The sequence below is a fragment of the Thrips palmi genome, unplaced genomic scaffold (genome assembly GCF_012932325.1).
Source record: "Thrips palmi isolate BJ-2018 unplaced genomic scaffold, TpBJ-2018v1 HiC_scaffold_16, whole genome shotgun sequence".
NCBI classification, from domain to species: domain Eukaryota; kingdom Metazoa; phylum Arthropoda; class Insecta; order Thysanoptera; family Thripidae; genus Thrips; species Thrips palmi.
Window position 1 is genome coordinate 15,500,972 of NW_023144625.1, and position 26,162 is coordinate 15,527,133.

At 48.9% G+C, this 26,162-nt stretch overlaps 6 protein-coding genes across 14 annotated transcripts; 3 read left to right on the forward strand and 3 right to left on the reverse strand.

Moving 5' to 3' along the window:
- Positions 1–115: 115 nt before the first annotated feature.
- LOC117642024 (E3 ubiquitin-protein ligase RNF123-like) lies at positions 116–5,619 on the forward strand. 8 transcript variants are annotated; one of them, XM_034379790.1, is made up of 22 exons: positions 116–224; positions 291–517; positions 598–693; positions 780–924; positions 1,004–1,247; positions 1,333–1,605; positions 1,682–1,869; positions 1,958–2,088; positions 2,151–2,293; positions 2,382–2,682; positions 2,770–2,814; positions 2,887–3,041; positions 3,140–3,298; positions 3,408–3,618; positions 3,691–3,853; positions 3,956–4,152; positions 4,242–4,381; positions 4,447–4,635; positions 4,719–4,887; positions 4,972–5,100; positions 5,183–5,366; positions 5,449–5,619. In XM_034379790.1, the coding sequence occupies exons 1-22, from the start codon at positions 160–162 to the stop codon at positions 5,579–5,581; spliced, it is 3,687 nt and encodes a 1,228-aa protein (XP_034235681.1). In that variant the 5' UTR covers positions 116–159; the 3' UTR covers positions 5,582–5,619. The 8 variants fall into 8 exon arrangements, with proteins under 8 accessions (XP_034235681.1, XP_034235685.1, XP_034235687.1 ...); XM_034379794.1 differs by having other exon boundaries at positions 116–471; XM_034379796.1 differs by having other exon boundaries at positions 116–471; positions 598–689.
- A 1-nt stretch (position 5,620) lies between these two features.
- LOC117642028 (dual specificity protein phosphatase 3) lies at positions 5,621–9,973 on the reverse strand. 2 transcript variants are annotated; one of them, XM_034379803.1, is made up of 5 exons: positions 9,860–9,967; positions 9,265–9,366; positions 8,705–8,886; positions 8,405–8,628; positions 5,621–8,318 (listed from the first exon to the last, which is right to left on the reverse strand). In XM_034379803.1, the coding sequence occupies exons 1-5, from the start codon at positions 9,875–9,877 to the stop codon at positions 8,071–8,073; spliced, it is 774 nt and encodes a 257-aa protein (XP_034235694.1). In that variant the 5' UTR covers positions 9,878–9,967; the 3' UTR covers positions 5,621–8,070. The 2 variants fall into 2 exon arrangements, with proteins under 2 accessions (XP_034235694.1, XP_034235695.1); XM_034379804.1 differs by lacking the exon at positions 9,265–9,366 and having other exon boundaries at positions 9,860–9,973.
- A 242-nt stretch (positions 9,974–10,215) lies between these two features.
- On the forward strand, positions 10,216–12,188 carry LOC117642029 (proteasome subunit alpha type-5). The gene is made up of 6 exons (XM_034379806.1): positions 10,216–10,405; positions 11,021–11,089; positions 11,161–11,314; positions 11,395–11,570; positions 11,657–11,818; positions 11,911–12,188. Exons 2-6 carry the CDS (start codon positions 11,021–11,023, stop codon positions 12,076–12,078), a joined length of 729 nt encoding a protein of 242 aa, XP_034235697.1. The 5' UTR covers positions 10,216–10,405; the 3' UTR covers positions 12,079–12,188.
- Positions 12,189–12,258: 70 nt separating this feature from the next.
- LOC117642030 lies at positions 12,259–13,259 on the reverse strand. Its single transcript, XM_034379807.1, has 2 exons — positions 13,171–13,259; positions 12,259–12,896 (listed from the first exon to the last, which is right to left on the reverse strand). Exons 1-2 carry the CDS (start codon positions 13,201–13,203, stop codon positions 12,522–12,524), a joined length of 408 nt encoding a protein of 135 aa, XP_034235698.1. The 5' UTR covers positions 13,204–13,259; the 3' UTR covers positions 12,259–12,521.
- A 1,015-nt stretch (positions 13,260–14,274) lies between these two features.
- On the reverse strand, positions 14,275–16,648 carry LOC117643035 (mitogen-activated protein kinase 15-like). The gene is made up of 6 exons (XM_034381673.1): positions 16,139–16,648; positions 15,732–15,951; positions 15,480–15,610; positions 15,219–15,403; positions 14,962–15,145; positions 14,275–14,553 (listed from the first exon to the last, which is right to left on the reverse strand). The coding sequence occupies exons 1-6, from the start codon at positions 16,208–16,210 to the stop codon at positions 14,275–14,277; spliced, it is 1,071 nt and encodes a 356-aa protein (XP_034237564.1). The 5' UTR covers positions 16,211–16,648.
- Positions 16,649–17,376: 728 nt separating this feature from the next.
- On the forward strand, positions 17,377–26,156 carry LOC117642765 (TBC1 domain family member whacked). Its single transcript, XM_034381292.1, has 8 exons — positions 17,377–17,419; positions 17,948–18,145; positions 24,081–24,180; positions 24,285–24,499; positions 24,590–24,770; positions 24,856–24,930; positions 25,026–25,295; positions 25,387–26,156. The coding sequence occupies exons 2-8, from the start codon at positions 17,955–17,957 to the stop codon at positions 25,489–25,491; spliced, it is 1,137 nt and encodes a 378-aa protein (XP_034237183.1). The 5' UTR covers positions 17,377–17,419; positions 17,948–17,954; the 3' UTR covers positions 25,492–26,156.
- The last annotated feature ends 6 nt before the right edge of the window (positions 26,157–26,162 follow it).

A 26,162-nucleotide genomic window follows, 5' to 3' on the forward strand; every position in this document is an offset into this window, starting at 1 on the left:
TGGCGCGGCGCGCATTGTTGATTTTTCAAAATGTGAAAGGCAGTAATGGACGAGGCGAACTCTTGCTCCTAAGTAGGCCTTATTATGAAAGGAAACAATGCTCTAGTATTTTCCAACCGTGAACTCTTTTAAAGTCGGTTTTGTCTTCTGCATGAGGAGATGACGTCTCATAGCCGAGTTTTTGAGCATATTTTTGGAAGCAGCCTAGTACAATCTTTTGATGGGTGAGGAATATTCTCATTGGTTTATAGTATTTTAATTGATTCACTAATACATTTTTGCTTTTACAGTCAATCTGGCAACTTTGAAACACTGCTAAGTTGTGCAAGCAATCATTTGCAATTGCTTTACTACTGTCCAGAAAGAACAGAACATAATGGCAATGGGCGCATTGGAAATGCAAATGTTAGTTTTGATTTATTGGAGCTTTCTAATAGAATTTCCCTTTTTGACTCCTTAAAACTTATAGGAGTAAGTCATTTTGGCACAGTCAAAACCAACTGTGGAGTCTACCAAGGTTCTGCTCTATTTTCGTACTCCAAAACATTCAATTTCATACACCAAATTTTAATGCTCATTTTATTTTTTGGTGCATAGGGAAATGGCAGTATGAGGTGCTCTTGCTTTCTACAGGAGTCATGCAAATTGGATGGGTCACTTCCAACTCCAAATTTGGTCCTGGGCAGGGGGTAGGTAAGAAATATATGAGAAACAGCAATTTTTCAAATTTAGTCATAAGATCAATATGTCTCAACTTTTCATGTTTCCATACAACATAGGAGACACCTTTGATTCATATGCCTTTGATGGGAGTAGAGTCCGGAAATGGAATATATCAGCTGAGGACTATGGAGAAAAATGGGAGGAAGGTGACATTATTGGCTGTTGCATTGACCTTGATGAGGGCTGTCTGGAGTTCTTCAGGTTTGTAACATAATATTTCAGTTTTTAAAAAAAATAAAATTGATGAGCCTGCAGCTGTATTTCCCTATCCTACCTCAAGGAATGGAAGATCAATGGGAGTGGCCTACCGAAAGATTCAAATTGGTCCAGGAATAGTCTACTTTCCAGCAATTAGCTTGCAGCAGAAGGAGGGTGTGATTGCAATATATGGCTCCACTCCCCTCATCTACCCTGTTGAAGGTTTCAATCCAATTCAAGAACCGCCCCATAAGGCCCTTGCATCAGTAACATACCTCCTTGACTCTACGAGTAAACTACTTTCCTTAATGGATAGTCGTGCTGTTGTAAGTCAACAAAATTTCAAATTACTTCTATAATATCATGCCACCCTCAGTTATGTTGCTAGCTCCGGATTTCAACTTTTGGCAGGCACCGGACAATGGCCCAGAAATATCCCATGAAGCAGTTTTGATGGAAGCAGGAAAGATATTGATCCCATGCCTCACTTCATTTTTTACAAATTCTTATGTAGTTGATGCAAAACTAATACCATTCTTAAAAGCTCTCTGTGAAGCAGAAAACATGAATGTCAATCGAAGCCATTTACGTCCATCAGCTCGTGTCACTAAAAACAGTACATCATGCTCTAACAATACCCAAAAAATGAATACTTTCTTAGACCTGATCTGGTCTTTTACAGAGGTATGCCCTTTTCTCATATCATAAATGTTCTTAAATGTGACTTGTGAGATGATTTTGAATATTTTCAAATTTATAGAGAAGTTATTTGAAAGACTGGACAAATACTTTAGTAACAAGGCTTGCATCAAAATTTCAACACAATTTAAGACCATTATTGCTAGAGTTTTCTCAGCAGAAAGATGCCATTTTGATTCTGCACAGTTTGCTGAATCATACCAAGCTTCGTCATTTCTTGATGACTCATGTACTCTTTGAGGGAATCAAGTTAGTTCTTCCTGTTAATCTTGTTGATAGTTTTGAAAATTTATTAATAGAAAGCATTCTTAAATCCCTATTTTTCTATTCCCTTCAGATTTCCATTGTTTATGAACATTAAACTGCCATCCAATGGAAGTACCTCATTTTGGGAAACTGATCCCTCAATAAAGTTAAATACTCGTGCATACACAGCTGCAGTTAACAGAATCAGCAATGGCATAAACAGTATGTATGATAAAGTTATAATAGTTGATATATTTTCACAAATGTCTCATACTTTGCTTAAGGTCTAGAGGAAATGCAAGTGGATATGCTCCTGACTCTACTGGATGACTCAGATGGCTCATCTACACAACATTCCTCACGGAGAATATTTTTGGATAAATTTAGGTTGCTACGTCGTCAATTTTATGCATTGTATCGAGTTGAAGTAAGTGCTATTGTACTTTTTAGAAAGAACAAAATAACAAATAAGACGTTTCTAGGTTTTAAATAATTTTCTCCCTTTGGCATTCCAGTCATTTAAAAGTCCTGGTAGCCCTGTCTTTCTCTTGTGGCCATTCTTTCTTCGTCTTTTGCGTGTTTTAGAACTTCTTTGGCCAAGAGAAATTGGTAGTCCCATTCCAGATGTGGTACCTTCAGCCAAATTTTATGATGGGTCTATCTCTTACTATGATATTGATCGACTAGGAGGAGTACTGTTGTACTTATTCAAGACATTTCTGAATGAGTTGGAACGAAGATTTGGTGTTTCTCAACTAGCAATGCTGACACAGATTGATACTCGACAAGATGCTCATTCTGTTGTAGATTCTACCAGTGAGTCTTTTTATTTACCTCTTGCTGCAAGTTTTTTCTTTGATTGCAATTCTTTGCCCTTAATGCTTATCATTTTTTTCTGTTCAGCTTCAACTTTTAGGAACCTTACTGGACCAATGGATTTAAATATTGGTAATTTTGCACTGTTAAAGTTAATGTGATTGCTTCAAAAAACACCTTTTTTTACGGAAATTATTTTTTCAGAACCTTACTCTGATCAGCTTGAAACAACGGGCACAACCCAGAATACTCGTCAGATAGAGCACTCTATGGATGCACAAAGCTTTCTCTCCGATATTTTGGATGGTCTTATTTTATTTTACCACATAGCCAACAGAACTGATTCATTGACTGATTGTGTAAATTATAGTGCAAATAAATACCAAAATTATAATTTTCCAATTAGTTACTACTAAGCAAATACTTACTTGTCTTACTATTTTTCCTCTACTTACAGATAAATCTTAGTCAAAATAGAGTTAAAGATATTGTCCAGTGTCTCACAGAAACAAAAGATACTATAAAGTGTTTTCATTCTTCATCAAAACATGAGCCAGATGTACTGAAGGCTTTAGAATCATCATACAATGTGCTTCTTGAACATCTTCATCACGCGGTATCATCCCCATGACCGCTATCAATTCAAGTATTTTCTTTTCTCAAAGAAAAGAAAACTTTTTTCTAAATCAATTTTGAACTGAACCTTTGTTACCTGTATCTTGCAGACTTCTCATCTTGCAGCACTTCATGCTATGAGATATCCTTGTAGGCACTCTTGGTTATTCAAAGTCGTTCTGAACACAATGGTCACATCCGCAGAAGATGAAAATCTCTTCAATTTTGTACCAGAGTTTTATTTGGACTGCCTGCTTGACATGCTGAAGACTCTAAGTTTTGAAGCTAAGCCTACATTTGTCTCTTTAGAGGAGACTCCAGGTTGTAACGCAATTTTTTCTCTTCCCATCGTAATTACAGGACTTACATCTAAATCTTGATTAACCTTTCCAGATCGAAACCAGCTTACCCAAAGAGCTGTGCAGTTCATTTGTGAACATGTAGATGACCAGCGTATTCGTATAGCTAAAGCAAAGGATACACTTTTGATTGCTCTATTAGACATTGTTACCACTCCGAATCTGGTTGAAGTTTTACATGCCATTCCAAAAGCAAGGTAATAATTTAAAAACAAAAGAGTAATTTCATACTCTGATGGCTCTGTAACTATAATTACATAATATCATCTACTATACCTTTTTCATACTCTTGTTTTCAGCCAAATGAATATGATAAAGTTTCTTTTGCAACCCTATGAAAACAGAGCTTGGGCCAGTAGCAATTGGATTCTAGTTAGAATATGGCATGGGTCCCAAGCATCATTTGCGTCTAGTGGCCATTGGTCACAGTACCATAAATATAAACTAAAACCAAGACCTCTGTCTTATCCAATAAACCCTCCTGGTCTTGAGTGTGGTACTTTATTTAGTCCCTTGTTTTGAAATCTCTCCAGTGTATTCTATTTTTTACTTTTTATTCCAAAATATGAATTTATTTTATTTCAGACCCATACCCTTCATATCCACTTCAAGAACTAATTCAGAGCATCCTCACAAGTGAATCTGAATTAGCTATTTCTTTTTTAAATTCTGTTCTCAATCAGTTGAATTGGGCCTTTTCAGAGTTTATAGGAATGCTGCAAGAGGTGATAGCTCGAGTCAATTTAAATCAGGATAATTTTATTAGAGGTGTTTACGCTTGACTTCACAGTTGCAGAATGCGTCCAATCGTCAGGAGAGAGTCCTAGTGGAGTCTCGACAACTTAAAATTTGTGCAACTTGTTTTGATCTCACCTTAGCCCTGCTAAGAGTGTTGGAAATGGTATCTACACTGGCCTTGCCAGTCTTTGTAAGTCCTGACGAGCCGAAGTCCTACTTTTTACTTGCCCGTCTCTGCCAGGTCAGCATCTTTGAATATCTTGTATTGATCACATACATTGCAGTAGAATTAATTTGGTGCTATTTGTTTTTCAACTAAACCAGTTGCTCTGTCAAGTTTTGAATCGTGCCAGTTCTCAGGATGGTTGCTTTCATCACATAACAACCCTTGAGATTCCAGGTCTTGAGAATGTTGAGCACCTTCCCATCTTAACAGCAACTTGTGGAATTATCCTTGCAATTCTTAAGGAAGATATAGAAAATTTCAAAGAAGGTAATTTTTATTAAGTCATTTCTCCACCTATTTGAAACGCTCTGAATTTATTTATTTGCTAATGTCCTTGTCTTTTTCTTGAAGAAATAACTGTTCCCCTAAGTGTATCTGTTCCAAAAGTCTCTAAAACATTGTTAGTGGAACCAAGTTTTCAATTATCCTCATTTACATTTCTTACGGAGGAGAACCCCCACTTATTTTCACTTAAATACTGTGAGTGGCCCAACTCTAGTATATTGATCAGCTTTGATAAATGCTTTTATACCTTGTGCCTCTATCCCATGTTTGACACTAGACAAGGAGCACATAAAACCTGAAGAAATGGCAAAGGTTAGCAAGATGCTGACAATGCTTACCCACTATCACCATATACTGTCTCAAACAAATGCAGTCCCTGTTGATGAAGATGAAATGTGCACCATCTGTTTTGCCTTTCCAATATCAACAGTCTTTGAACCATGCAAACATCATTCCTGTCGGTGAGTAATATTATTTAAGTTACATTAGACAAGTAGCATAAAATGATTGTGTTTTTGAGCCAAGGGCTTTTTGTTTACACAGGGCTTGCATCACCCATCATTTGATGAATTGCAAAGACTGCTTTTTCTGCAAATCTCTCATTACAAAGGTTGTTGATGATGAGGGAAATGTCATATTTGATACAGATCAAATGCAGCAATTGCATGATGTTTGATATTTGAGTAGGATGTAATTGAACCTTTAAGACATCATCTCTGGAAGAACCTACATTTATTTACTGTTTCAGTCAAATGGAAGAGCATTACTGACAATCCAATAGTATACATGATTTCACCTAGTTAATTGGATACAACTATCACTTCACAAGTGCACTTGTAAAAGAAATGGCAATTGACCCTGTTGGAGAAACAATTGTATAAATTTTCTCTTTTTTTTCTCTCCATATCACTCTCAAAACAAAACATATTGTATTCGCATTGCACATTTGCACTACATTTTTAAATTTGGTTGGCAAATACTGTAATACATTTTTGAATTTAATTGTTCCTTTTGTTTCAAATTTAGAATTTGTGAAAATCTCCTAAAGCATAAAAGTTTTTATATTGCTTTGTGTTTACCACAGCCAATGTCACTTGAAAACAGGCAATAGAAGAGCTTACATATTAGATGTACAAAACTTACCTCGCAAGAAGAATATGCACATCATGAGAGACTTTTGGATCACTGAGAACGATGGAAGAATTGCAGCCTACAGAGCTCCTACAGTACTCAACTAAGCTACGTATTCTGATAATATTATGAATCAATAAATACATGAGATAAGAAAATGTATCTCCATTGCTAAGAAGTAGATCCTCCACATTCAGGAATGTTATTCCACATAGCAAACCAGTCCATAAAATGTCTCACTTTCAATGAAAACTTGCTCTACTTATATTGGCTAAATCACTACTTTTAGTTCTATTTACCCCCTGGCCAGGCAAGCCAAGAACCTTGTGAGCCACAGCTAGAGGTACATACATTTAAAAATAGGACAGCTATAATGAAAGAAATAAACATGACAAATGGAACATGAAATGACTAGACACTTTTTCCAATGAAGCGTCTTGATGAGGGAACAAACATTACTAACATGAATACCAAACTGATCTCTTTGGTGACATATCACAGTAATTCCTTAAACAAATACTTTAAACGAAACCTTGAAAACTAATGTGATTCTTCCACTTAGCATTTAGAAACAAAACTAGCATTTGCACTTTGTCTAATGAACAAGAAATAAATAAGTGAATTAAGATGCAATATAAATGCAGCATAAAAAGTGTGGCATAATTAGCTTAAGTCATTTGTACTTGTGTTGAAAAGCACAGCCTATTCCTCAAAAATAGAACCATCCTGTTGGTACTAAATATGCTCTTATATCAAATCACAAAGTCTCGAGTCAAATCCGTGGCTATTAAGTTTATGAGTTTATAAAGTATGATAGAAACTAATGGTGATCTAAACTGTCTGACTTTACAGACAAACATCTTTATGCTGGCTAACAAAATTAACTTTGCAATGTTGGATCTAAGGTCCTTTCTAGATTTAAGATAGAGTCAAGGTGGTAGAAAAAAAATGTCTTTCTAGTTAATAGCTAGCTATACTGATAAAAACTAAGACATAAGTAACATGATTGTCCTTGATAAACAGGCAATTCTGTAGTTAAGTATCCTTAATACTTGAATCAATGATAACATGAAACCAAGAGCTAAACAACAAGGAGATTAGGTTCAATAAACAAACACTAAGAAGCGTATTCATTACTCACATTACGTACAGTATAATAGATATCCAAATAAATAAACAGAATCTTGATTCTGTTTCATATTTTTAAATTAGCCTTACTGTGAGAAATTTGTTTGGCAGGCAAGGGGGAAGGAAAAGAGAAAAATTCAGATCTCAAAGCATGAAAATGGAGCAATTCACAAAGAACCAGCTTGCTTCCAAAAATGCAGAAAAATAACTGCCCTGTCACTGACCAGTCACACTAGAAGTGTTGACACAAATAAATAATACACTTCTACTAAAATCTGTAAAACATTAGAAAAGAATTAATCATTATTTTTACATACTTTTCAAATTGATTTTTACTAGAAAATTGAATCTTAAGTACTTATCATAAGCACTCGCTATCATCACAGTGGATTGATTTCAAACTGTTTTTGAGTTCATAAAACATAAGAAAAATATTTTTTACTAAAATAAAGGGGAACAAAAATGGATCAAGGCCTAGCAAGTACAAAGGTTAATATAAACAAAAAAAAGAGGGGGGGGGGGGTAAGGAAAGGAACCACTAAGCTACACAACTTAGATCAACTATCTACAAAAAGTTGCAAAAAAAAAGTTAGTAATTACAGAGAGGTTACAAGTCAAACAAAATAAAGGAAAAGAAAATATTTTGAAGCCTTGTGAACAAATTTTAGATTATAACATCCTAATAGGATATGTACATATTACCTATTGAGAAAGATGAATTCAACAGGAAAGTCAAAATTGAGACTGTACTGTACACTGTACCTTTTCAATAGGGTAATTGTATGACAGATCAAATGCAATACAACTTTTTACAGTGGCTGAGTGACTTCAAGGAAGAAGAAGAACCAATGAAGGAAGACCAAGTATCAAACATACTGAAAAGAGCTTTTAAACAGTTATTCCCCTTCAATAGCGATGAGAGCGAGAAGAGTAAGATGGATAGGACGACAATGGAGCCCTGTCCCGATCCCGACGCAAGCGGTTGTCCAGGTCTGAGAGTTGTTGCAGGAATCCATCATTGGGACGAATGTCACGGCTTTGGCGACACATGCGCAAGGCCACACCAGCTGGCATCCCAGCTTTGATCATGAGGTAGGCAATTGCAATGGTACTTGATCGAGACATACCCATCAAGCAGTGTACAAGGACTTTTCCTGTAAGTAAAGAAGAAAAGCCAAACCAAATTAAAAGTTTGTTTACTTTGAAAATGTGAAATGCAATAGAAAGGACAAAACATTACCTCCATTTTTAATGGCATCGTCAATGAAGTCTGCTGCTGCATAGAAGTATTCACGTATGTGTGTAGAGGGAAGGTCTAGCAAAGGTAGACCCATGTAGTGGATACCAGAGTCACGATAATAGAATGCATCTGTGTTGACCATTCCAAATCGATTTCCTTCAGCAGTGTTGACAACATGAGTTATGCCAATTCGGCGAAGGTAAGCCTTGTTTCGGGCAGCTCCCCTGTTGGTTAAAACCCAAATTGAGAAAAAGTTCATGGAAATTTGAGTAATTGAGATGTTAAAAATAAATCACTCACGCATCACCAATATATAGATTTGGGTAGACCTCATCACAGTCCAAGCCAAGTGCTATACGGTCGAAACCTTGAGATGTTCCTTCATACCCAGGCAGTGGTTTGAAATTTGTTTTGGTGGTGCAAATAATTTGCATGAGTTGTTTTGCATGTGCGTCTTCACCACCATATTTCCCAGAAGAATACTGCAAAAGCAAATATTAAATATTTTATTAAACATAGATTTTTTAAGGGAATGAAGGAGAGCTGCTTCTGTCTGAAAAAGAACACAATACTACCAAATTAGAATGACTGAACCAGATAAGCCAAACAAGGAAAGAAAGAAAATCAAGTTTCAAACAAAGCATTAACATCAAAAAATCTTTAAACGGTTAAAGGTGAGTCACACTATAAGCGTCTTCTTGGTGATGTTCTGCTTAACAGAACCATTAATATGATAAGCACATCAACAACAACAACCTTAAGATAAGCCTTTTCAAAGTTCTCTAAGTTCCCTATGAGAGCATCATACCAAGGTGCAACACAGTCTCTACCACATGAACACAACCACAGGAAGTACCTACATGAAGTGGGGCAGGAGTGGGAGCAGGTGTGAAACTGCTGAAATAGCCACTGCGAGGAAGTCCTCCACCACTCACTGAGTAGTATGGCATGCTCGAGACACCCTAACATTAAATTATCAGAATTAAAATTGAAACTATTTTTGGGGCAAACCTTATTTTGATCACGGTAACTCCTGACTACGAACCACATCCACGTTAAACCACAAGGGTCAAATTTTTAAATGAGTAAATGCGTTGAAAAATATGAAATCTAAATATGACCTACAACAACTTGGAAAGAGGTGGACAAATTTGGAATAGCAGTTGGGCAACTCTATGAAGCGATCAACCTTAGGGGTACATTTTATCCACACAAAAAGAAAAACGAGAGTGGTTGAAAATTTTCTGAGAAGACAGTCCTTGGGTATTTCTGAAGAGTACCTGTCACGGCGAGTACACACATTACCTCAGGGATTATGTAACAATCTTAACAGAATCGTCAGGTTATGTCATCCAAAGTCCTAGTGCGACATTGTAAACATACGCCAGAATCGTTTGCCGAATTCAGACCTAAAATGTCATGGATTATAGACCGTATGAAACTTAAGAAACTTACCGAATCTCTCCAACTCATCGTGAGGCTCTGCAGTGACACAATGCAAATGCAAGGGAATCTATTTCTAGGCAAGGTTGTCTACGCGCAGTTGTGGAGGAGCGGGCGGGCGGGTGGGCAGACGACCAAAATTCCTCAAATTCTAGCGGTGAGAGGTGGGGGGAGTCCTTGTGAAACTTTGGTAGGGGAGAGGGGGAGAGGAGGGGAGGATGAATCGGTCGGATGAATCATTAATCGAGAAAATGTTGAGCTAGAGTTGGGATTCAGTGTACCACGTGATCTTTTTGTGTTGCACACTGGGTAGGATTTCAACAACCAATCAGACTCAAGACTCCTTCCTTTCGCTCATTTGGTGGAGGGGAGGAGTTCTCGTCCCATCTCATTTTCACATTTTCTACAACGTCACTGAGACCCACCACAACAGTTGTAAACTGATTCTGCCGAATCGTCTGGGCGGAAATACGGCTGAAATTTGTCCGTACTGCACATCCCAGAGGCAAGCGGCACGGTTTTCAAGTAATTTGCATCCCGTCCGTATACGCTACCAAAGTAAGTGTCCTTTGTGTACCTTCAGTTATCAATGCACGATGTTATTCTCGTATCTAACCTCTCTTTTCATTTTTTATTGTTGCGCACTGTTTCTCTGTTTTACATCAATCTGAAAGATTTCGAAAATTGTTGTTTTGATTTTCATTTATTCTTTGACGCGTATTACATTTTCGTAGCGGCAGCCGAAGCGATAACTTAGCTGTGACACATCCTGCAACATTTTGCCGGTCATGTTCACGGCTTTTCCACTTTTCTTTTGAGTAAAGCGTTCGTGACCATTTGGCAATGCGTCATTAATAGTCTTAAGTCTCGTTTTCAATTCGTGAAAATATAATCATAAATGTTAACTTTCTTCAATTTTATTCTTCTAATATTCTTTGATATTCCTAACCTATCGTCCATTGATTGAGTTTTAGTTTAATCAACTGGTGTGTTGTCTGTTAGAACTGTTTTTCCCAATCTGACATCTTGAGATCTTAAATTCAGTCTCTTCCTAAGTTTATTTTACCAAGTTTTGCATGCTTGTAATTAGTTAAGTTTGATTTCATTCATGCAGTGGCTCATGTTATTATGCTGAGTTGTGTTACCGTTTTCATTCTAAGCTTTACTTTTCAGATGTTCCTAACACGTTCTGAGTATGACAGAGGTGTCAACACATTCTCACCTGAAGGACGTCTTTTTCAAGTATGTATCAGAAACATTTCATCACTAAAGATGCTTGTTGGTCCAGTGTATTAATTTTGACTAATTTTCAGGTAGAATATGCCATTGAGGCTATTAAGCTTGGATCAACTGCTATTGGAATATGCACTCCAGAAGGTGTGGTGTTGGCTGTTGAAAAAAGAATAACCTCCCCTCTGATGGAACCATCCACGATTGAAAAGATTGTCGAGGTTGATAAACATATTGGTGAGCATTGCGTAGTTGCTTTAAACATTTGAAGGTTCTCAATTATAATTATTTTCAATTTCCTTTTAATATTTTTCCAGGTTGTGCTGTTAGTGGTTTGATTGCTGACTCTCGGACAATGGTTGATCGAGCCCGTATGGAGTGTCAGAACCACTGGTTCTCCTACAATGAGAAGATGTCAGTAGAATCAGTTGCTCAAGCTGTTTCTAATCTTGCCATTCAGTTCGGAGACTCAGATGAAGATGGTGGAGCTATGGTATTTATTTTCCTATTATTTTCTTAAAGCTGCTTCGTGTGTGAGATGACCTAAATGTGGTGATTCTTATTAATTCTTTATTTCAGAGTCGCCCATTTGGAGTAGCAATTCTCTTTGCTGGGTGTGATGAGAAGGGACCTCAACTTTTCCACATGGACCCTTCTGGTACGTTTGTCCAGTTTGATGCCAAGGCTATTGGATCAGGAAGTGAAGGTGCTCAACAGAGTCTTCAAGAGCAGTATCACAAGGTTCGTCCCTCACCTAGTTTCATGAAAAAATGAGCATTCAGTCTAGTTTTGAACAAAACTTTGAACTCTTGTTTTTTTTTTTTAATTTACAGTCTATGACTCTGAAAGAAGCTCTGACTGCTTCTCTCACCATATTAAAGCAAGTCATGGAAGAGAAGTTGAGCTCAACTAATGTTGAAGTAGTGACTGTCACCCCAGAGAAGTTCTTCCATATGTACAGCAAGGAAGAGGTTGAAGAAGTCATTAAGGATATTTCATAAGCAGCTTGTTGTAAAGGGTCCATTGTGCTGGTATCATTGTTGTCTTGACGAGTTTTAAAGGAAGGATTCAGTGATTTTTCACATAATAAATAATTTCTATTATCTCTTTATATTTCGAATCAGTTCTCTCCAACATTTAAGAGCAAACCATTTTTTAAATATACAGCATATTTACTCAAGTACCAAAAGTTTTTCCGTTTTTATTATTTAAAATATCATTTATAAATAAACATTCATACAAAATTGTGTGATACCACATACATGAAGAACATGACATTGGGGAATCTAAGTGAATCTACATAAATGGGGAGCAAGAGGAAGAACACTATTTTTCTGGTTTCTTTTTTTTTTCTTTCCCCCATACAAGACTTGATACGTCCCTGCCTACGGTAGGGAGGGTGGGCGGTAGGGAGGAGGAGGACTGTCGCCTGAGGCAGCCTAGCCTACCTCTGCCAGCGGTAGCCGGGCCGCAGCCGTAGCTCCGAGAGGCCCGACGCCGTGATGAAGCCCACGTTGCCCACGGTCTGCGACACCGTCTGCGAGCCGAGCAGGCCGACGCTGTGGACGCCGCTGTGGCGGTGCGGCTGCTTGAGGCCGAAGTAGGCGTGGTGCGACCCCAGGATGTCCCTCGCGGGCCTGCCGGGGCCCTGGACCTGGCTAGTGCTGCTAGTGCCGGCCGCCCCCAAGCTGTGCGTCGAGCTGGAGTGGGGCCCCTGCGGGCGAGCCTGAGAGCCCTGTCCCTGCGGGGCCGGAGGCTGCAGGTGGGACAGGCTCCCGGAGTGGCGGGCCGGGCAGCCGGAGAGGGCCGACCCCAGCGACTGCAAAACAAAACCCCGCCGAGCGATTCAGAGCAGTCGTTCCGATCTTTTCGTCGCTCTGTCTCTATCGCACTCACAGGGCACTCCGTAAGAGTGGGAGAGAGACAGAGCGGCAGGTGAAGCGCGCCGCCCCTGGCAACGGACGCCATCCCTAAAGGATCCCCTCGACGGCTGCCGTTAGTGTGTGTAAGCGGTTTGAAGATTGAAACTAGATGCTACTGGAGGCGCGTGCAATATTGCTAAGAGTTGCTAGAGAGAAGAGAGTCCCCTGTACCTTCTGCTCCCACCGATGACGAGAGACTGACATAGCCCATCTTACACGTCAGCTGAGAACAGACGCACGGGAAGTCGTGTTAGGGAGGCACTACACTCTGTCAATGGCACTCTGCGGTCGAGGCGCCGGGCAGGGTAGGCCGCACTGCACGCAGAGCGCACGTCGGTGGTGCGGGTGGCCTACCCTGGACTGCGCGGGCGCGCGCTGCGCCTTGATCGGCATGGCCTGGACCGGCCTGCAGGCTCATTCCAATAATCGTTATTGTCGCTTTGTCTCTCTCGTACCTATAGGGGACGCCCCATGAGTGCGAGAGAGACAGAGCGACGAAAACGACTCTCGGGTTCCTGCTGGACGCATCATGATTGGCGTGCAGCCTGCTGGGCTGGGGAGGGGTTGGGGCCTAGGCCTGGGCCTTGACGTACCAGCTGAGGATGGGTAGCAGCCGAGGCCCTGGTCCCGCGTGGCGGCTTGGACCTTGGCGCCCTCAAGCCCCCCCTGAGGGCCGCCGCGGCCGCGGACGCCCCCGACGCCGCCACGACGACGTCCCCCACGCGGTCCAGCTGCGCGTGGTAGCTGCGCCGCGACGCCAATGCCTGCGGGTGCGGCTGCGTGCTGCCCAGCGCCGCGGCGCTGTGGTGGTGGCCGTGGTGGTGATGGCGGCGCCGCAGGTGCGGCCCGCGGCCTGCGAGGAGGGCGCCGGCGTCCGGTTTAACGGTGGGCCCCAAGGGCACCCCCAAGGGGGCGGCCAAAGGGTGCGCGGCGAGGTGCGGCGTCCGCAGCAGCAGCGTCGTGGTGGCGGTGCCGGCCAGGGTCGCTGGGCTGCTACCTTGCGACGTGACGGACGTGACCGCCGAGTCGGACGCGGACAGGCGTCGCGGCAGCAAGTGCTCCGACGCGGTCCCCGGCGCTGTCCCCGCCACGCGCACTCCGGCCTGGGCCTGCCGAACGCCGCGCCGCGCCGGACGCACATCCTCCGTGGACAGGTGGCGCGTCTGGGCTTCCCGCGGCGGCCTCGTCCTGGGGGTCGGAAATGGTCAGAAACGTTTGGTGCGGCGTTGGGCCTAGCGCAGGCGTGGTGGGCCAGGCCCTGGGCCAGGCCCCTACTCACGGCTTCCGCAGCGGCGGCGTGCTGAGGGGGGCGCTTCCGCCACTGCCACTGCTGCCGCTACCGGCGCCGCCCTTGTAGTCCTTGATGTCCTTGGCGACGCTGCCGTGGTGCTGCTTCCTGGCCTTGGTGTGCTGCGTGGCCGCGGGGTCGCCGTCGCCGCCACCCTGGGACGCCATGGCTTGCCCCTTGGCCTCGCCGCAACCCTCGCTGCCTCCGCTCGGGGTGGGGCTGGGCTGGCCGCAGGACTGGCTCACCTGACTCGCCACGTTGGGGTGCTGCAAGGCATATCCCACCGCTCAAGAAAATATGCGGAGATTTGAGAATTTTTTAAATTTGAATTTTTTTTGGGGGGGGGGGGGGGCCCCCCCTCGACATGAACCTGGTACACCGAAAGGGGGTTCCCCGGGGCCTGCTCGGGTCGTTTTGAACGGGCGGCACCAGCAGGCGGCAGGGCCAAGTCCCGCCCTGGCGGGCGGCCACCTGGCCAGGGTAGGGGGGGGCGCCTCCCTCGGCCGGGCGCCTCTTGAAGGGGCCCCAGCAGATCGGCAAGTCAGTCCTCGCCCTCCCCGCCCGCAGGAAAAGCTCCATGGGCACGGGGCGACAGGAAGACGCGACTTTTGGAATCGGTGTGAGGGAGGAAAGAAAACGGAGGCAGAGGGGCGGCGTCGAACCGCGGACCTCACCGTGAACAGGGAGCTGCCGTAGCCCGGGCACACGCAGGCGAGGTCGGCGGGCGTGGGCGGGTCGATGGTGGCCATGATCTTCTCCACCTGGTTGATGGTGGACGTCCCGGGGAACAGCGGCTTGCCCAGCAGCATCTCGGCCAGGATGCAGCCGAGGCTCCACATGTCGATGCCTTTCGTGTACCTGGGAGGACAACAAACCTAAGTCTTGTTTCCGTCTAGCTGGGCAGGGCGTTTTCTCTGGGCAGGCGACGTACTGCTTGGACGCGACGAGGATCTCGGGCGCGCGGTACCAGCGGGTGGCCACGTAGTCCGTGAGGGCGGGGTCCGTGGTGCCGTCCGGGCCCGTCCCGCCCGGCCCCTTGTCGCTGGCCAGGGAGCGGGCCAGGCCGAAGTCGGCGACCTTGCACCGGCAGTAGCTGTCCAGGAGAATGTTGGACGGCTGCAAGTCACCAAGCCGTTTTAAAGACACGTCAATTTTGCACCTCAGTTGCGTGGCCTCAAATCGAAATTGGCACCTTCTGGTCGCGGTGGATCACGTTGCCCGAGTGGATGTAGTAGGTGGCTCTGAGAAGCTGGTACATGATGAAGCGCTTGTGGAGGTCCTGCAGGATGTGCTTTCGCTTGATGACCTTGTGCAGGTCGGTTTCTGTAACACGAGGTTTTTTAGCTTTCGGTTTTCCTCGTTGGATGGAACCAGATAATGTTTTAAGAGTGGAGCTCACTGCCGGCGAGGTGAACTGACCGGCGAGTGTAGCTGGTGTACCCACCCATGAACTCGAATACGAGGTAAATGTCCTTGTCGTTGCTAGCACGGTGGATGTTAAGCAGCTTGACCACGTTCGGGTGATTCCGGAACTCTTGCAAAAACATAATTTCTCGGAAAGTTCTCTGCGCGTCGGTGGAGTTGCAGAAGGCGTCGAAAATCTTCTTGACGGCCACGGGCCGATTCGTCGACCTGTCCACGGCTTTCCATACGATGCCGTAAGCCTGGAAAATGGGAAAATGGCGAAAATGGCGAAACGGAACGCAGTGCCATACGCAGTCGTAGAGGGCCACCTCCTCTATCATCCGCACCACCGCTCCGGATTTTCCACTCTCAGTTTCGGTGCCAAGATTAGCCGATAAGGGAAGGCGGCTTCTTGGCCACGGTGCGCTATGCCAAGTCACTACTTACCCCTTTACCGATCCTCCTCTTGATGTCATATTTTTTGGTTATGCTGTCGTCCACTTGAGAACTGCTCCCCATTTTGGTCCTTATTTATATATTTTTTGATTTTGTTCGTAACACATCCATCCCCTTTTTATCAGTGGCGAGCTGACCTCCTTTGCTGTCCATGGACTATGTGACTCAGAGGACGGTATGGAAACTACAGATTGTCCCACCACTAAAATTTACATGACAAACAACCAAACGAAACGCTTCCTTCAGACTGATCATATTTATTGACAAACAGTGACTCCCTCTCCAAGTGACTCGAGATAGGGTGTTTACTGCGGTATTCTGTTGCCATGGTGATCATGCTGGAGTGTTTGACCTCCCCTGAAATATTTTTATATCGTCGCCATATGCCTGTCGTGCTCTTTTTAGATTCGCAAACGGCTAAAAAGCTCGCGTGAAGCGAGCGGGCCACCAGAGCGCTCCATCCTGGAAGTGCCGAATCACGGTAAGGGAAATCCCTTTATTTCATGCGCTGCGCGACTCCGCGCTGCGCACCCATCCGTAAAGCGCGCCGTGGTGCGGATACCGGCTCGCGGCGCTGTTGGCAGCGCACTCGGCCGCACTTCGGCTGCCGCCCGAGCGCGCCCGAGCGTACCCGAAGCCCCCGCCCCCCGCCTCCGCGCTGGCGTCCGAAACGCGCTTATGTCTCGCCGTCGCACCCGTTGCCACGGCGCGGCGGCCGAACGCGCGCCTTCCCTCTGGCACTGCCTGTAGAGACCCTCCCGTCAGAGATGCGCAAGCGCCTGAGTCCCGTGGAGTAGGACCCTCAGTCGCGGGCGACCCCGTCTACCTGCGTCCCGCCCCGACGCGACCGCGGCCTCCGCGGGCGCGGGCCGCTGATGGCTACCAGTTGACTTGCCCAGGCCCCTGCATCCTGACGGCTCTAACGCCTGCTCCGCCCCCCTGCGAAAGTAGGTCATGTCCCGCCCGTGTTTGTGTGTTCTCCCGCTCCGTCGTTGTTGGTTTGGGCCCCGCCCGGTCGGTCTTGACGGGCCCGGGCGGGCACTCCGCGGAGTGTTGTTCCAGATTCCAGGGTTCCGCGTCGCTTACCCTCGCCATGCCCTTCGTTTGACCCTTTTTTTGCAGAATTTTCTTTCCCGGGTTTAGGCCAGAATCCGTGGGTGTGAATGTTGAGTGGGCCCCAGTGACGGATTTGAAAGCAGACAGTGTGACCTGTGGATTCCCTGGGGTAGGCCCCAGATTCACTGGCCTGTGGCCTGTCGTCGCATTTTCCTCGTAAGTTGATGAACGAAATTGTGAATCAATGGGGGGAAAACTTCGTCACGTGAGGACTATTCCTTATTGCTGTGGCTGAGGCAGTCTTAGCTTATGTGGGTTTGATCTGAACGCTTGAGAAGGCGATGACATCCGCTTATTGACGTTTGATTGGATCATATGTTCTGCCATTTTCATTTGATGACCTCACAATATTTGTTGCCAGTGCAACCTGTTGTCAGTTCCCCCTTGTCAAATCCAAATTTCTTCCCTTGTTCATCACAGCCGTTTTTAGTTTGTTTTGTTTATTATTTCTCTGTTTGATATTTTTTAAAATTTTTGATGAAATGGAGGGGGAATGTCCTTATCCTTCCACATACTTGGCAATCAATGAGCCTGTCAAGTAATTTCTACGTAATCATGTTCTCTTCATCATTGTCATCATTTTCTCTGTTCCACTGCGGAGGCCCAAGTTATATTAAATCAAAGATAAAATCATTTAAAAATTTTTTTTTGTCTAACTTCATTTGCCTGTGTTTCTTCTTCCAGTGACACAATGGCCACATCAGTTTCTGAAGGTCGTGGTGTTCATGAGACCCAGGAGGGAAGTGACGGAGGAGGTGCAGAGGAAGATGAGGGATCCATCACTGGTTCCGAAGTGAGCAGCGTTGTAAACAACGGTTCTGTCATATCAACTGTCCCAGACCGGCATGGCTTTCTTGGCGGGGCACAGTATTGCCCAGAAGAGTGAGTATAAAAATATAAATTTTAGAATAATTTTGGCTCCGAGCCCTGTTTGTTTACATAACTTCTTAGAAGCATTTTAAAACAGAACGAGCTTATCCATGCTCAGCTGCCATCCCTTCCAATGACGGTGGGATGTGGCCGGGCATTTGCACTCGCTGTAAAGCACATGCAAGATAACACCTCGCGTTTGGAGGCCTCCGCCCGTCCTGTTTAGTGTCACACTGCTGTATCTCTGTCACACTCATCACTGACTCGTCTCTCTCTCTCTCTCTCCGCCTGGCGTTGAACTGCCTGTGATAGCGTCCCGGGAGGCGAGCCGAGGCACGGCGCTTGTTTTTTGTTTTCGTTGCGTTGCCCACCCTGCAAAGTTTGGGACGCTCGCGGCGGTCAACAGACTGAATCCGGGAGTCGTTTTCGTCGCTCTGTCTTTCTCGCTCCTTGAGCGGGAGGGAGGCAAAGCGACGAAAAGGAACCGCGGATTCAATTCAGTCTGCAGGCCGGCGCGGCGGCGGCCGGCGGGGTGGAGTAGGGGTGCGTGGGGCTTCCCTGTGTCTGCCGGCTGCCTACCTGGCAGGGGCGCCAACCTCTGGGCTGGCTGCTTCCGAACCGTGGCTGTGTCTCTCTCGCACTCACAGGTCGGCTCTGTGTGGGTGCGAGAGAGACGGTGCTGGGCCGACAGACGGCAGTGCCTTCAAGGACTTCAGTGAAGCGTGTCAACTCGGCGAGCGGCCCTTGCCTTGCCGGCACCTGCTCCCTGCTCCCCTTTGCTGCCTTTGGACGCTTTGGACGCGCGTGCTGGCGGCCTGGCGGCCCCCTTTAGGGCCGCTCCCCCAGGGCCTAGGGCTGCGCGGGGCCGCGGCTTGCAGTCCGCAGACAGCGTGAAGTGGCCGCCGCAGTGGAGGCCGGGCCGGGCCGGGCCAGGCAGGCCGCGTGGGAGGCGGTAGCGCTGTGGCGTGGCGGCGGGTCTCTACTTGGAGCGCGTCGCCGCCTTGAGAATCCAGAATCCCAGGGCTGGCCCTGCAGGGCGAGCGCCGCTAGCGGCGGCACCGCACCAGAGGTCTATTTACGGCAGCCTGGGCCTCCCCCTGCCGGCTGGCTCCGAACAGCGCTGTCTCTCTCGCACCCTTTCGACAAGCCCCCAATGGGTGCGTGAGAGGCCAGCTCTGTTCGCAACCAGCCCGCTGGCGGCCCATGCGGCGCTAACCCCGGCCGCTCCGTGTCTGGCATGGCGATGATGATGATGACGACGAGGAGAAGGAGATGAGCTCGAGGCTCGAGCCGACGCCGGCCGGACAGCTGAGAACACTTGAGCGCGGACGCGCCGACGACGCGAGCCCTCCGCGCACGCCACCGCCAAAAAGTCTCTCCTGGACTTGGTCACGGTGGCAATGGCGCAGCGCGGCGTCGCTCTGTCTCTCTCTCGGCCCGCAGCATCCGCGCCTTATCTCTCCCCAGCAGACTGATTCCGAGAGTCGGTCTCGTCGCTCTGTCTCTCTCGCACTCGTGGGGCGTCCCGTAAGAGTGCGAGAGAGACAGAGCGACGAAAACGGCTCTCGGAATCAGTCTGCAGTGGAAGAAGCTGCACCGCCGGCTGACTCACTCAGCCACTCGTTGGCACGTCGCGTCCGGAGCAGTGCCGAAAAGGCGGCGTGGAAAAAAGGGGCGGTAATTAAATGCTAATTTGCAGCGTCCGATGGGCCGTGAGCCCCGCGCCGCCGGTGGAAAGCGCGTTGCTTAAAGAAAAGGGCCGCCTATGGAAGATGGTAAAAAGCGAGTAGTACCGCGGTGGAGCTGCAAGGGAAAGGGGGGGGGGCGATAATTATAGGGCACGCCCATTGTCGCGCGCGTCTGCCTGGTCGGCCTGCCTGCGGGCCCCCTCCCACAGCAGCAGGGCCTACCTGCCGCGGCCTACCTTTGCCTATGGGCCCCATGGCTGCAGGGGGGAGGGGGAGGGGGCTTGACTGGGCGATTAGAGGCGGGAAAGTGGGGCGCTGTGTCACACCGTGTGTCGCACTGGCCGGCAAGGGCGCGCTGCAGGCCCTCGCTCCGTCTCTCTCGCACTCAGGGGGCGCTCCGTAGGGCTGCGAGAGGGACGGGGCGCCGAACCGCTCGTTCGGAATGACCGCGCTGGCAGGACCGGTAGGGCCTTGTTGTGCAGGCTGGCTGCGCCGAGTGCACTGTGGCTGCACACGCACTGCAGTGCGTCCGCCTGCAGCAGTACTCGGGCGGCCCGTTAGGGAGACGCAGGAGGCCGGCAAAAAAAGGGAAGGGAAGGAAAGGGTTCCCGAATGGCCCCGTGTGAGTGCGCGAGTTTTGCTGCGAGTCTGCATCGCCGCGTGGTGCACCGCGGGCTGCGTCCGGCCGTCCTGTCGCGAGGCGTGGCGGCGCGGCGGTCGCAGAGGATCCAGCTCGGTGCCCTGCTCGCTCTGCTCCACGCAGCAGGACGTCGCGCGCCATCCCCCCCCTTCCCCCTTCCCGTCCTTCCTGGCGGGGCCGCTGAGAGAATTGCTCTTGATTCCTCGTTAAGCCCCTCCCCCCTCTCCCCCCTCCTCCACGCATGAGTGACGCGGTACCCGCTGCGGCGCGCATCTCCTGCAGCTAGTAGCTGTGCATGCAGAATTAGTGCGCGAAATTCCCCCCCCCCCTTTCCCTTCCGTTATATTCTTGAACGGGGAGGCGGCGAGTATTTTCGCCATTCATTGATTAGATTAGAGAGATGCGGTCGACCACACCACGACTGGACGTGCGGGCGTGATGATGAGATTAGATCGGAGCGGGTGCGTCCCGGAAGAGTTGTGTGCGTGTGAGTGTGTGTGCGCGTATTCGTCGGTGATGAGAGTGACACCCGAGAGGAGTGGGGAAGGGGGTTCCTTTTTGCCCGAACGAGACGTTTGAGACGGAGACAGGCCGCCCACGCGCCGGCTGACCCCACAATCAGCCGAGCTAGTTGCTTGGTCGCCCTGCCTCTCTCGCACCCACACGGGACGCCTCATGAGTGCGAGAGAGACAGAGCGACGAAAGCACTGTACGGGATCGTCGGTGGCGCCGTCGTGGATTCTCCCGTCATTTTTGTTGTTGTCGTTGAAAAGCGCGGAGGTACTCGAACCCGTCGGCGCGTTGAGTCATCGACGCATCGGGCATCGGGCCGGCCGAGTCGAGCACGGCCAGCGCGGCCCGCACGGCGCGGTGATCCGCTGCTGATCCACTGGGGCGCCCCTTGAACCGCTGCCAGCTCACACACGCGTCACTAACGCACCTACACACCACACACAGGGCACAGGGGGCTCTTTTCCTTTCGCCGTGCTGCCTTGCTGCCCGTAGGCACTCCTTTCCCCGCTTCCCCATTCCAGGCACGTCTGTCTGACGGCCACGTCACCCCCGCCGCTCATTTCGTCGCTCCGGCTCTGTCGCACTCACGGGGCGTTGCGTAGGGGCGCGAGAGAGACTTGGCTTTGCCTTTGGGTTTGCGAGTCAGCACAATGTGACGACGGGCTCGGCGCGCCGCGGTGCGTATTAGGTGCGCGTGTGTGTGTTTATAAGCACGCCGCGTCGCAGCATTTTTCGCAGATGAGCCTGTTGGGGTGCCTGTTGTCGCCACGTGGTGACTCACCCGCGTCGCGCCGCTGCCGCCCCATCCCGGCTGCTTCCGTGCCCGTTCCGTGCGCGCGCCTGGCCTTCCCCGCCCACACCGTCCTCCGCGACCCTTCGCGACCCCCCGTGACCCCCTTCCCGTGGTCTCCCCTGCTCGGGGCTCCGCGATGATCCTGCAGGCGGGAGCCGCCGCCGCCGTGGTGGTGGCGATGCTCGCTGGCGTCCCGTCGCGTGCGCGCCGTTCCCTCCTACTCATGCCGAGAGTCGTTTTCGTCGCTCCGTCTCACTCGCACTCATACGGGGAGCCTCGCTAGTGCGAGCGAGACGGCGCGTCAGAAGCGACTCTCGGAATGAGTCCTGCTGGCGGCGGTTCCCGGCGGTTCCTCACGTCGCGCACGTTCGCGCTGCCATATGCGTCGCCGTCCGGCGCTGCGGTCACGCGGCCGGGTCGGGCACTGTGTCGGCCCGGGGGGCAGCACGCCGTCGAGGACAAGACGCCGGCCTCTCGACGGCCAGGGCGGCCAGGGCGTCACGCGAGGCACGAGAGGTAACGCGGCGGTCCAGCGGCCGCCCGCATTGGTGCGAGGGAGACAGCCAGCTGCAGCGCCGTGACTATTGGCAGGCTTTCGTTTTCGACGGGCTGGCCGTGGGGCCGCCTCGGCGCGGCGTCGCTGCGGCGTCGCTGCGGCGTGGGCCTGCAGAATGCGAAGGAGAGGGCCGGGACGACGACGGCGACGGGTGTGGCGCGATGCCATTTAGCGAGGGCGTGGCCCGCGAGGCCCGTGGCGCGGATGCGCGCCTAGACAGCATCGGCCGAAGATAACGTCGCCGTGCCGTCCCCACGCCAGCCCGCGCCAGCCGCCATCAAAATCGATGATGCGACTTCCTCGGCCGTGCCTGCCCGCCCATTGTTAATGAGTTCCCTCTTCGCGCCCACGCACTACCGGCCCGCCTGCCGGCCGGCCGGCTGGCGCGGCGAGGGGACGCGGTGGTCGTGGGTTCGAGTCCCGGTGGAGCCGCGGGTTGTGTATTTTTTGGTTGTTTGTTTGCTTGCTTGCTTGCTGCCCACACTGCTGCTGCGGCTGCCTCTGCGGCTCTGGAGTAGCCGGCGGCAAAGCACGCTCCGCGGGGCGCCCGGGCGGGGCGGGGCGGGGCGGGGCGCTGGCCCACTTCCCAAGCCTTTGGCTGCCTTTGGCCCAAGCCGAAAGCCCTATGCCGCCGCCGCGCCTCAAAGCGGTGGCGTGCGGTGGCGTGCCGCGGCGATACGCGACGGGAAAATGAGTGAGAATAATACAGCAGACTTGGCTCAGTGAGAAACACGTTGCGTCCCGCGCGCGGTACACTGTGTGTGGTTGTGTACTCTGAAATCAAAGCGAGCGCCGCGCGCCTCGTAGATTTTACGGCCAGATAACGCGCCATGCACACCACACTCGGTGTGGCACACTGCACTCGGTGCGCGCGGTGCGCAGGGCATGCACCGCCGTCGACGCGTGTGTGGGACTTCCCCCGCCGCCGCCCCGCCGCCCCGCCCGCGCGACTTTCCAGTCCATTGAATCGGGATATGCGCGCCGTAACTTAAACTTTTGCCGCTGTTTTATGGGTCGGACAGTGTCGGCGTGTGCGCGCCCCGCCCCGCCCAGTGTGCCCCCCGCTGGCCGCGTGGCGCGTCGCGTCGTCTGCGAGTCCTCGCGGCCCTTGGCCTGCCTTGGCGCACACGGCTTCCGGCCGGCCATATGGAGGCGGGCCTTGCCCAGCCTTGCCTGCGGCCTGCGGGCAGGCTCTAGGGCAGGCCGATCCCGAACAGTCGCTGTCTCTCTCGCACCCTCACGCGACGCCCTGTGAGTGCGAGAGAGAGAGAGAGAGAGAGAGCTGTCCAGGCAGGAGGACTTCCCTGCTCTGCTAGTTAGGTTAGGTTAGGCTGGCCGCTGCCCAGTCCTTGCGTTGCGCACTACTCCGCCAGCATTGGCGTGCTGCGCTGCGCGCTCTTGACTGGGAACCTACCGAGCGACTCCGCACAGCGTGTCGCTGTCTCTCTCACTCACTCATAGCGCGTCTCGATGGGCGAGAGAGAGAGGGAGGGAGAGCGAACCGTTTGGAGTCGGCAGCCGTCTGATTCCGAGCACTGCTTTCGTCGCTCTGTCTCTCTCGCACTCATGGGGCGGTCCGTAGGGGTGCGAGAGAGACAGAGCGACAAAGCAGTGTTCGGAATCAGACGGCTGGCTCGGAATGGCGCGTGCAAGGTGCAAAAGTGGCGAATGTCATGTCCATGTCAGCGCGTGCTCACTCACTCTTAACTCACTCGCTGGCACTCTCTCACACTCACGCGTGCCTCTACCTGTTTCAGGAAGCAGCTGGTGTCCCCGGTGGTCGTCCTGCGGCGCGAGCGGAAGTGGTTGGCCATGATTGGCAGCTGGGAGAAGTACATGGACAAGAACTACAAAAAGGTGAGAGCGGCAGTGCACTGCAGTGTGGCGGGCGTGGGTTCGAATTGGCACTCGGTCGGGTCAAGTTGATTTACGATGTGTTGATTGTTGTCGTCCTGGTCCAGGTCCGCGAGCGGTGCCGCAAGGGCATCCCGGCGTCCGTGCGCCCCCGCGCCTGGCTGTACCTGTGCAGCGGCCACCACCTCATGAAGCAGCACCGAGGCCTGTACGCGCAGCTCGCGCGCCAGGAGGGCGACCCGCGGTGGGTCGACGACATCAGGAAGGACCTCCACCGCCAGTTCCCCTACCACGAGATGTTCGCCCAGCAGGAGGGCCACGGGTGCGTCCTACGCCCTACCTTCCCTTTGCTTTTCTCTCTCTTCTCTCTAAAATAATCTATTTTACGCTCGTTTTCTAATTGCGTTTTCAGGCAGCAGGATCTTCTGGAAGTGCTGAAGTCGTTCTCGATTCTGAACCCTGAAGTGGGCTACTGCCAAGCGCAAGCTCCCATCGCCGCCTTCCTCCTGATGCACATGCCCGCCGAAGAGGCTTTCTGGTGTCTAGTCTCGATCTGCGACAAGTACCTGTCTGGCTACTACAGCCAAGGAATGGTGGGTGGCGTTAGTTCAGTACAAGGGATTGACTAGAACTGTATCCAAACTGTTCCTATTAACTGATTTCCTGTTTCATTTACAGGAAGCGTTACAAATAGATGGAGATGTGCTTTTCGGCCTCCTTAAGAAGGTTTCTCCTGCAGTGTACAAACATTTGGTAAGTTTTAGTTTTTAATTGTCCACTTGAATTGTGTTAGCTCAATCAAAATTGAACGTCTGATTAATTTTTTTAATTCATTTGTTTTTTTACAGAAAAAGCAAAAGATTGAACCTATTTTGTACATGACAGAATGGTTCCTCTGTGTTTTCACAAGAACTCTCCCCTGGCCTACATTGCTTCGGATCTGGGACATGTTCTTATGTGAAGGAATCAAAGTCATCTTTAAGGTAGCTTTAATTGTTCTTAAGTACAGTCTTGGTCAATCAGGAGTGCTGAAAAAGTGCCCCACAATGTACGAAACCTTAGAAGTACTTCGTAGCCCACCAGAGCGCTACATGGAAGAACTTTTCGTAGTCACTCAGGTAATTATAATTTTCTCATCCCATATTAATCTTTGCTGACATTCATTTGTAATTTGAAATGTATTTGTAATCATTAAATTTTCTGTTATAGATTCAAAGATTGAGTCTGACGGAAGAGGACTTCGAGTATGAGCATGAACGCCAAGTAGTGAAGAGGTCCAAGGAGAAAGACAAGGCACGGCGGAAGGACCGATAGTACTTTAATTACCAAGCCCTTACTTTTAATGTGATGAGCTTAATTAATTTGCTTTCATTTTTCTCATCCGTTGAGAACAAATAGTTGTAATAGTTGTTAGCCTGTTAACAACTATCTTTGCGGTCAAAGCAACAACATTTTTATGTTTCTCTCTTTGAAGTCTAGATGATACTAGCTACATTCAAAGTTTCTCACAAGATTCATTGCCAGATTTTTTTAAATCATTTCATTTCATTTTTAAATGAGCTGTAAACAATAACAACATGTGACCTTGTCACATTGGTCCTTATAAGTCTGTTCAACATTTTGTCAACTCTTTTTTTCCGTCACATGAGGATGCGAACTTGAGTGCATCTGTGTATTTGTGGTGTGTGCCTTGTAATGGTTTGAAAACCTGATAGATTTTATCATACTTGTGCAGCAAATTTCTTTTCATATTAGACTTACAACTATTTTTTAAAATTTAATGTGATTAGTAGAGCAAGTATTTTTGGAACGTTTTGTAAGTGGATCAACCCTTGTTGTTGGATATTGAATGTCTATGTGGAAAACTTAACATAGCCCTCTTTTCTTGTGCTCTGCTTTCCTTTCACTTTTAAGTTCAATTATTGAAATTGTTGTACAAGTTGTTTTGTTTTCTTTCTCTCTTTTGTTTGTTGTTACTATTGTGT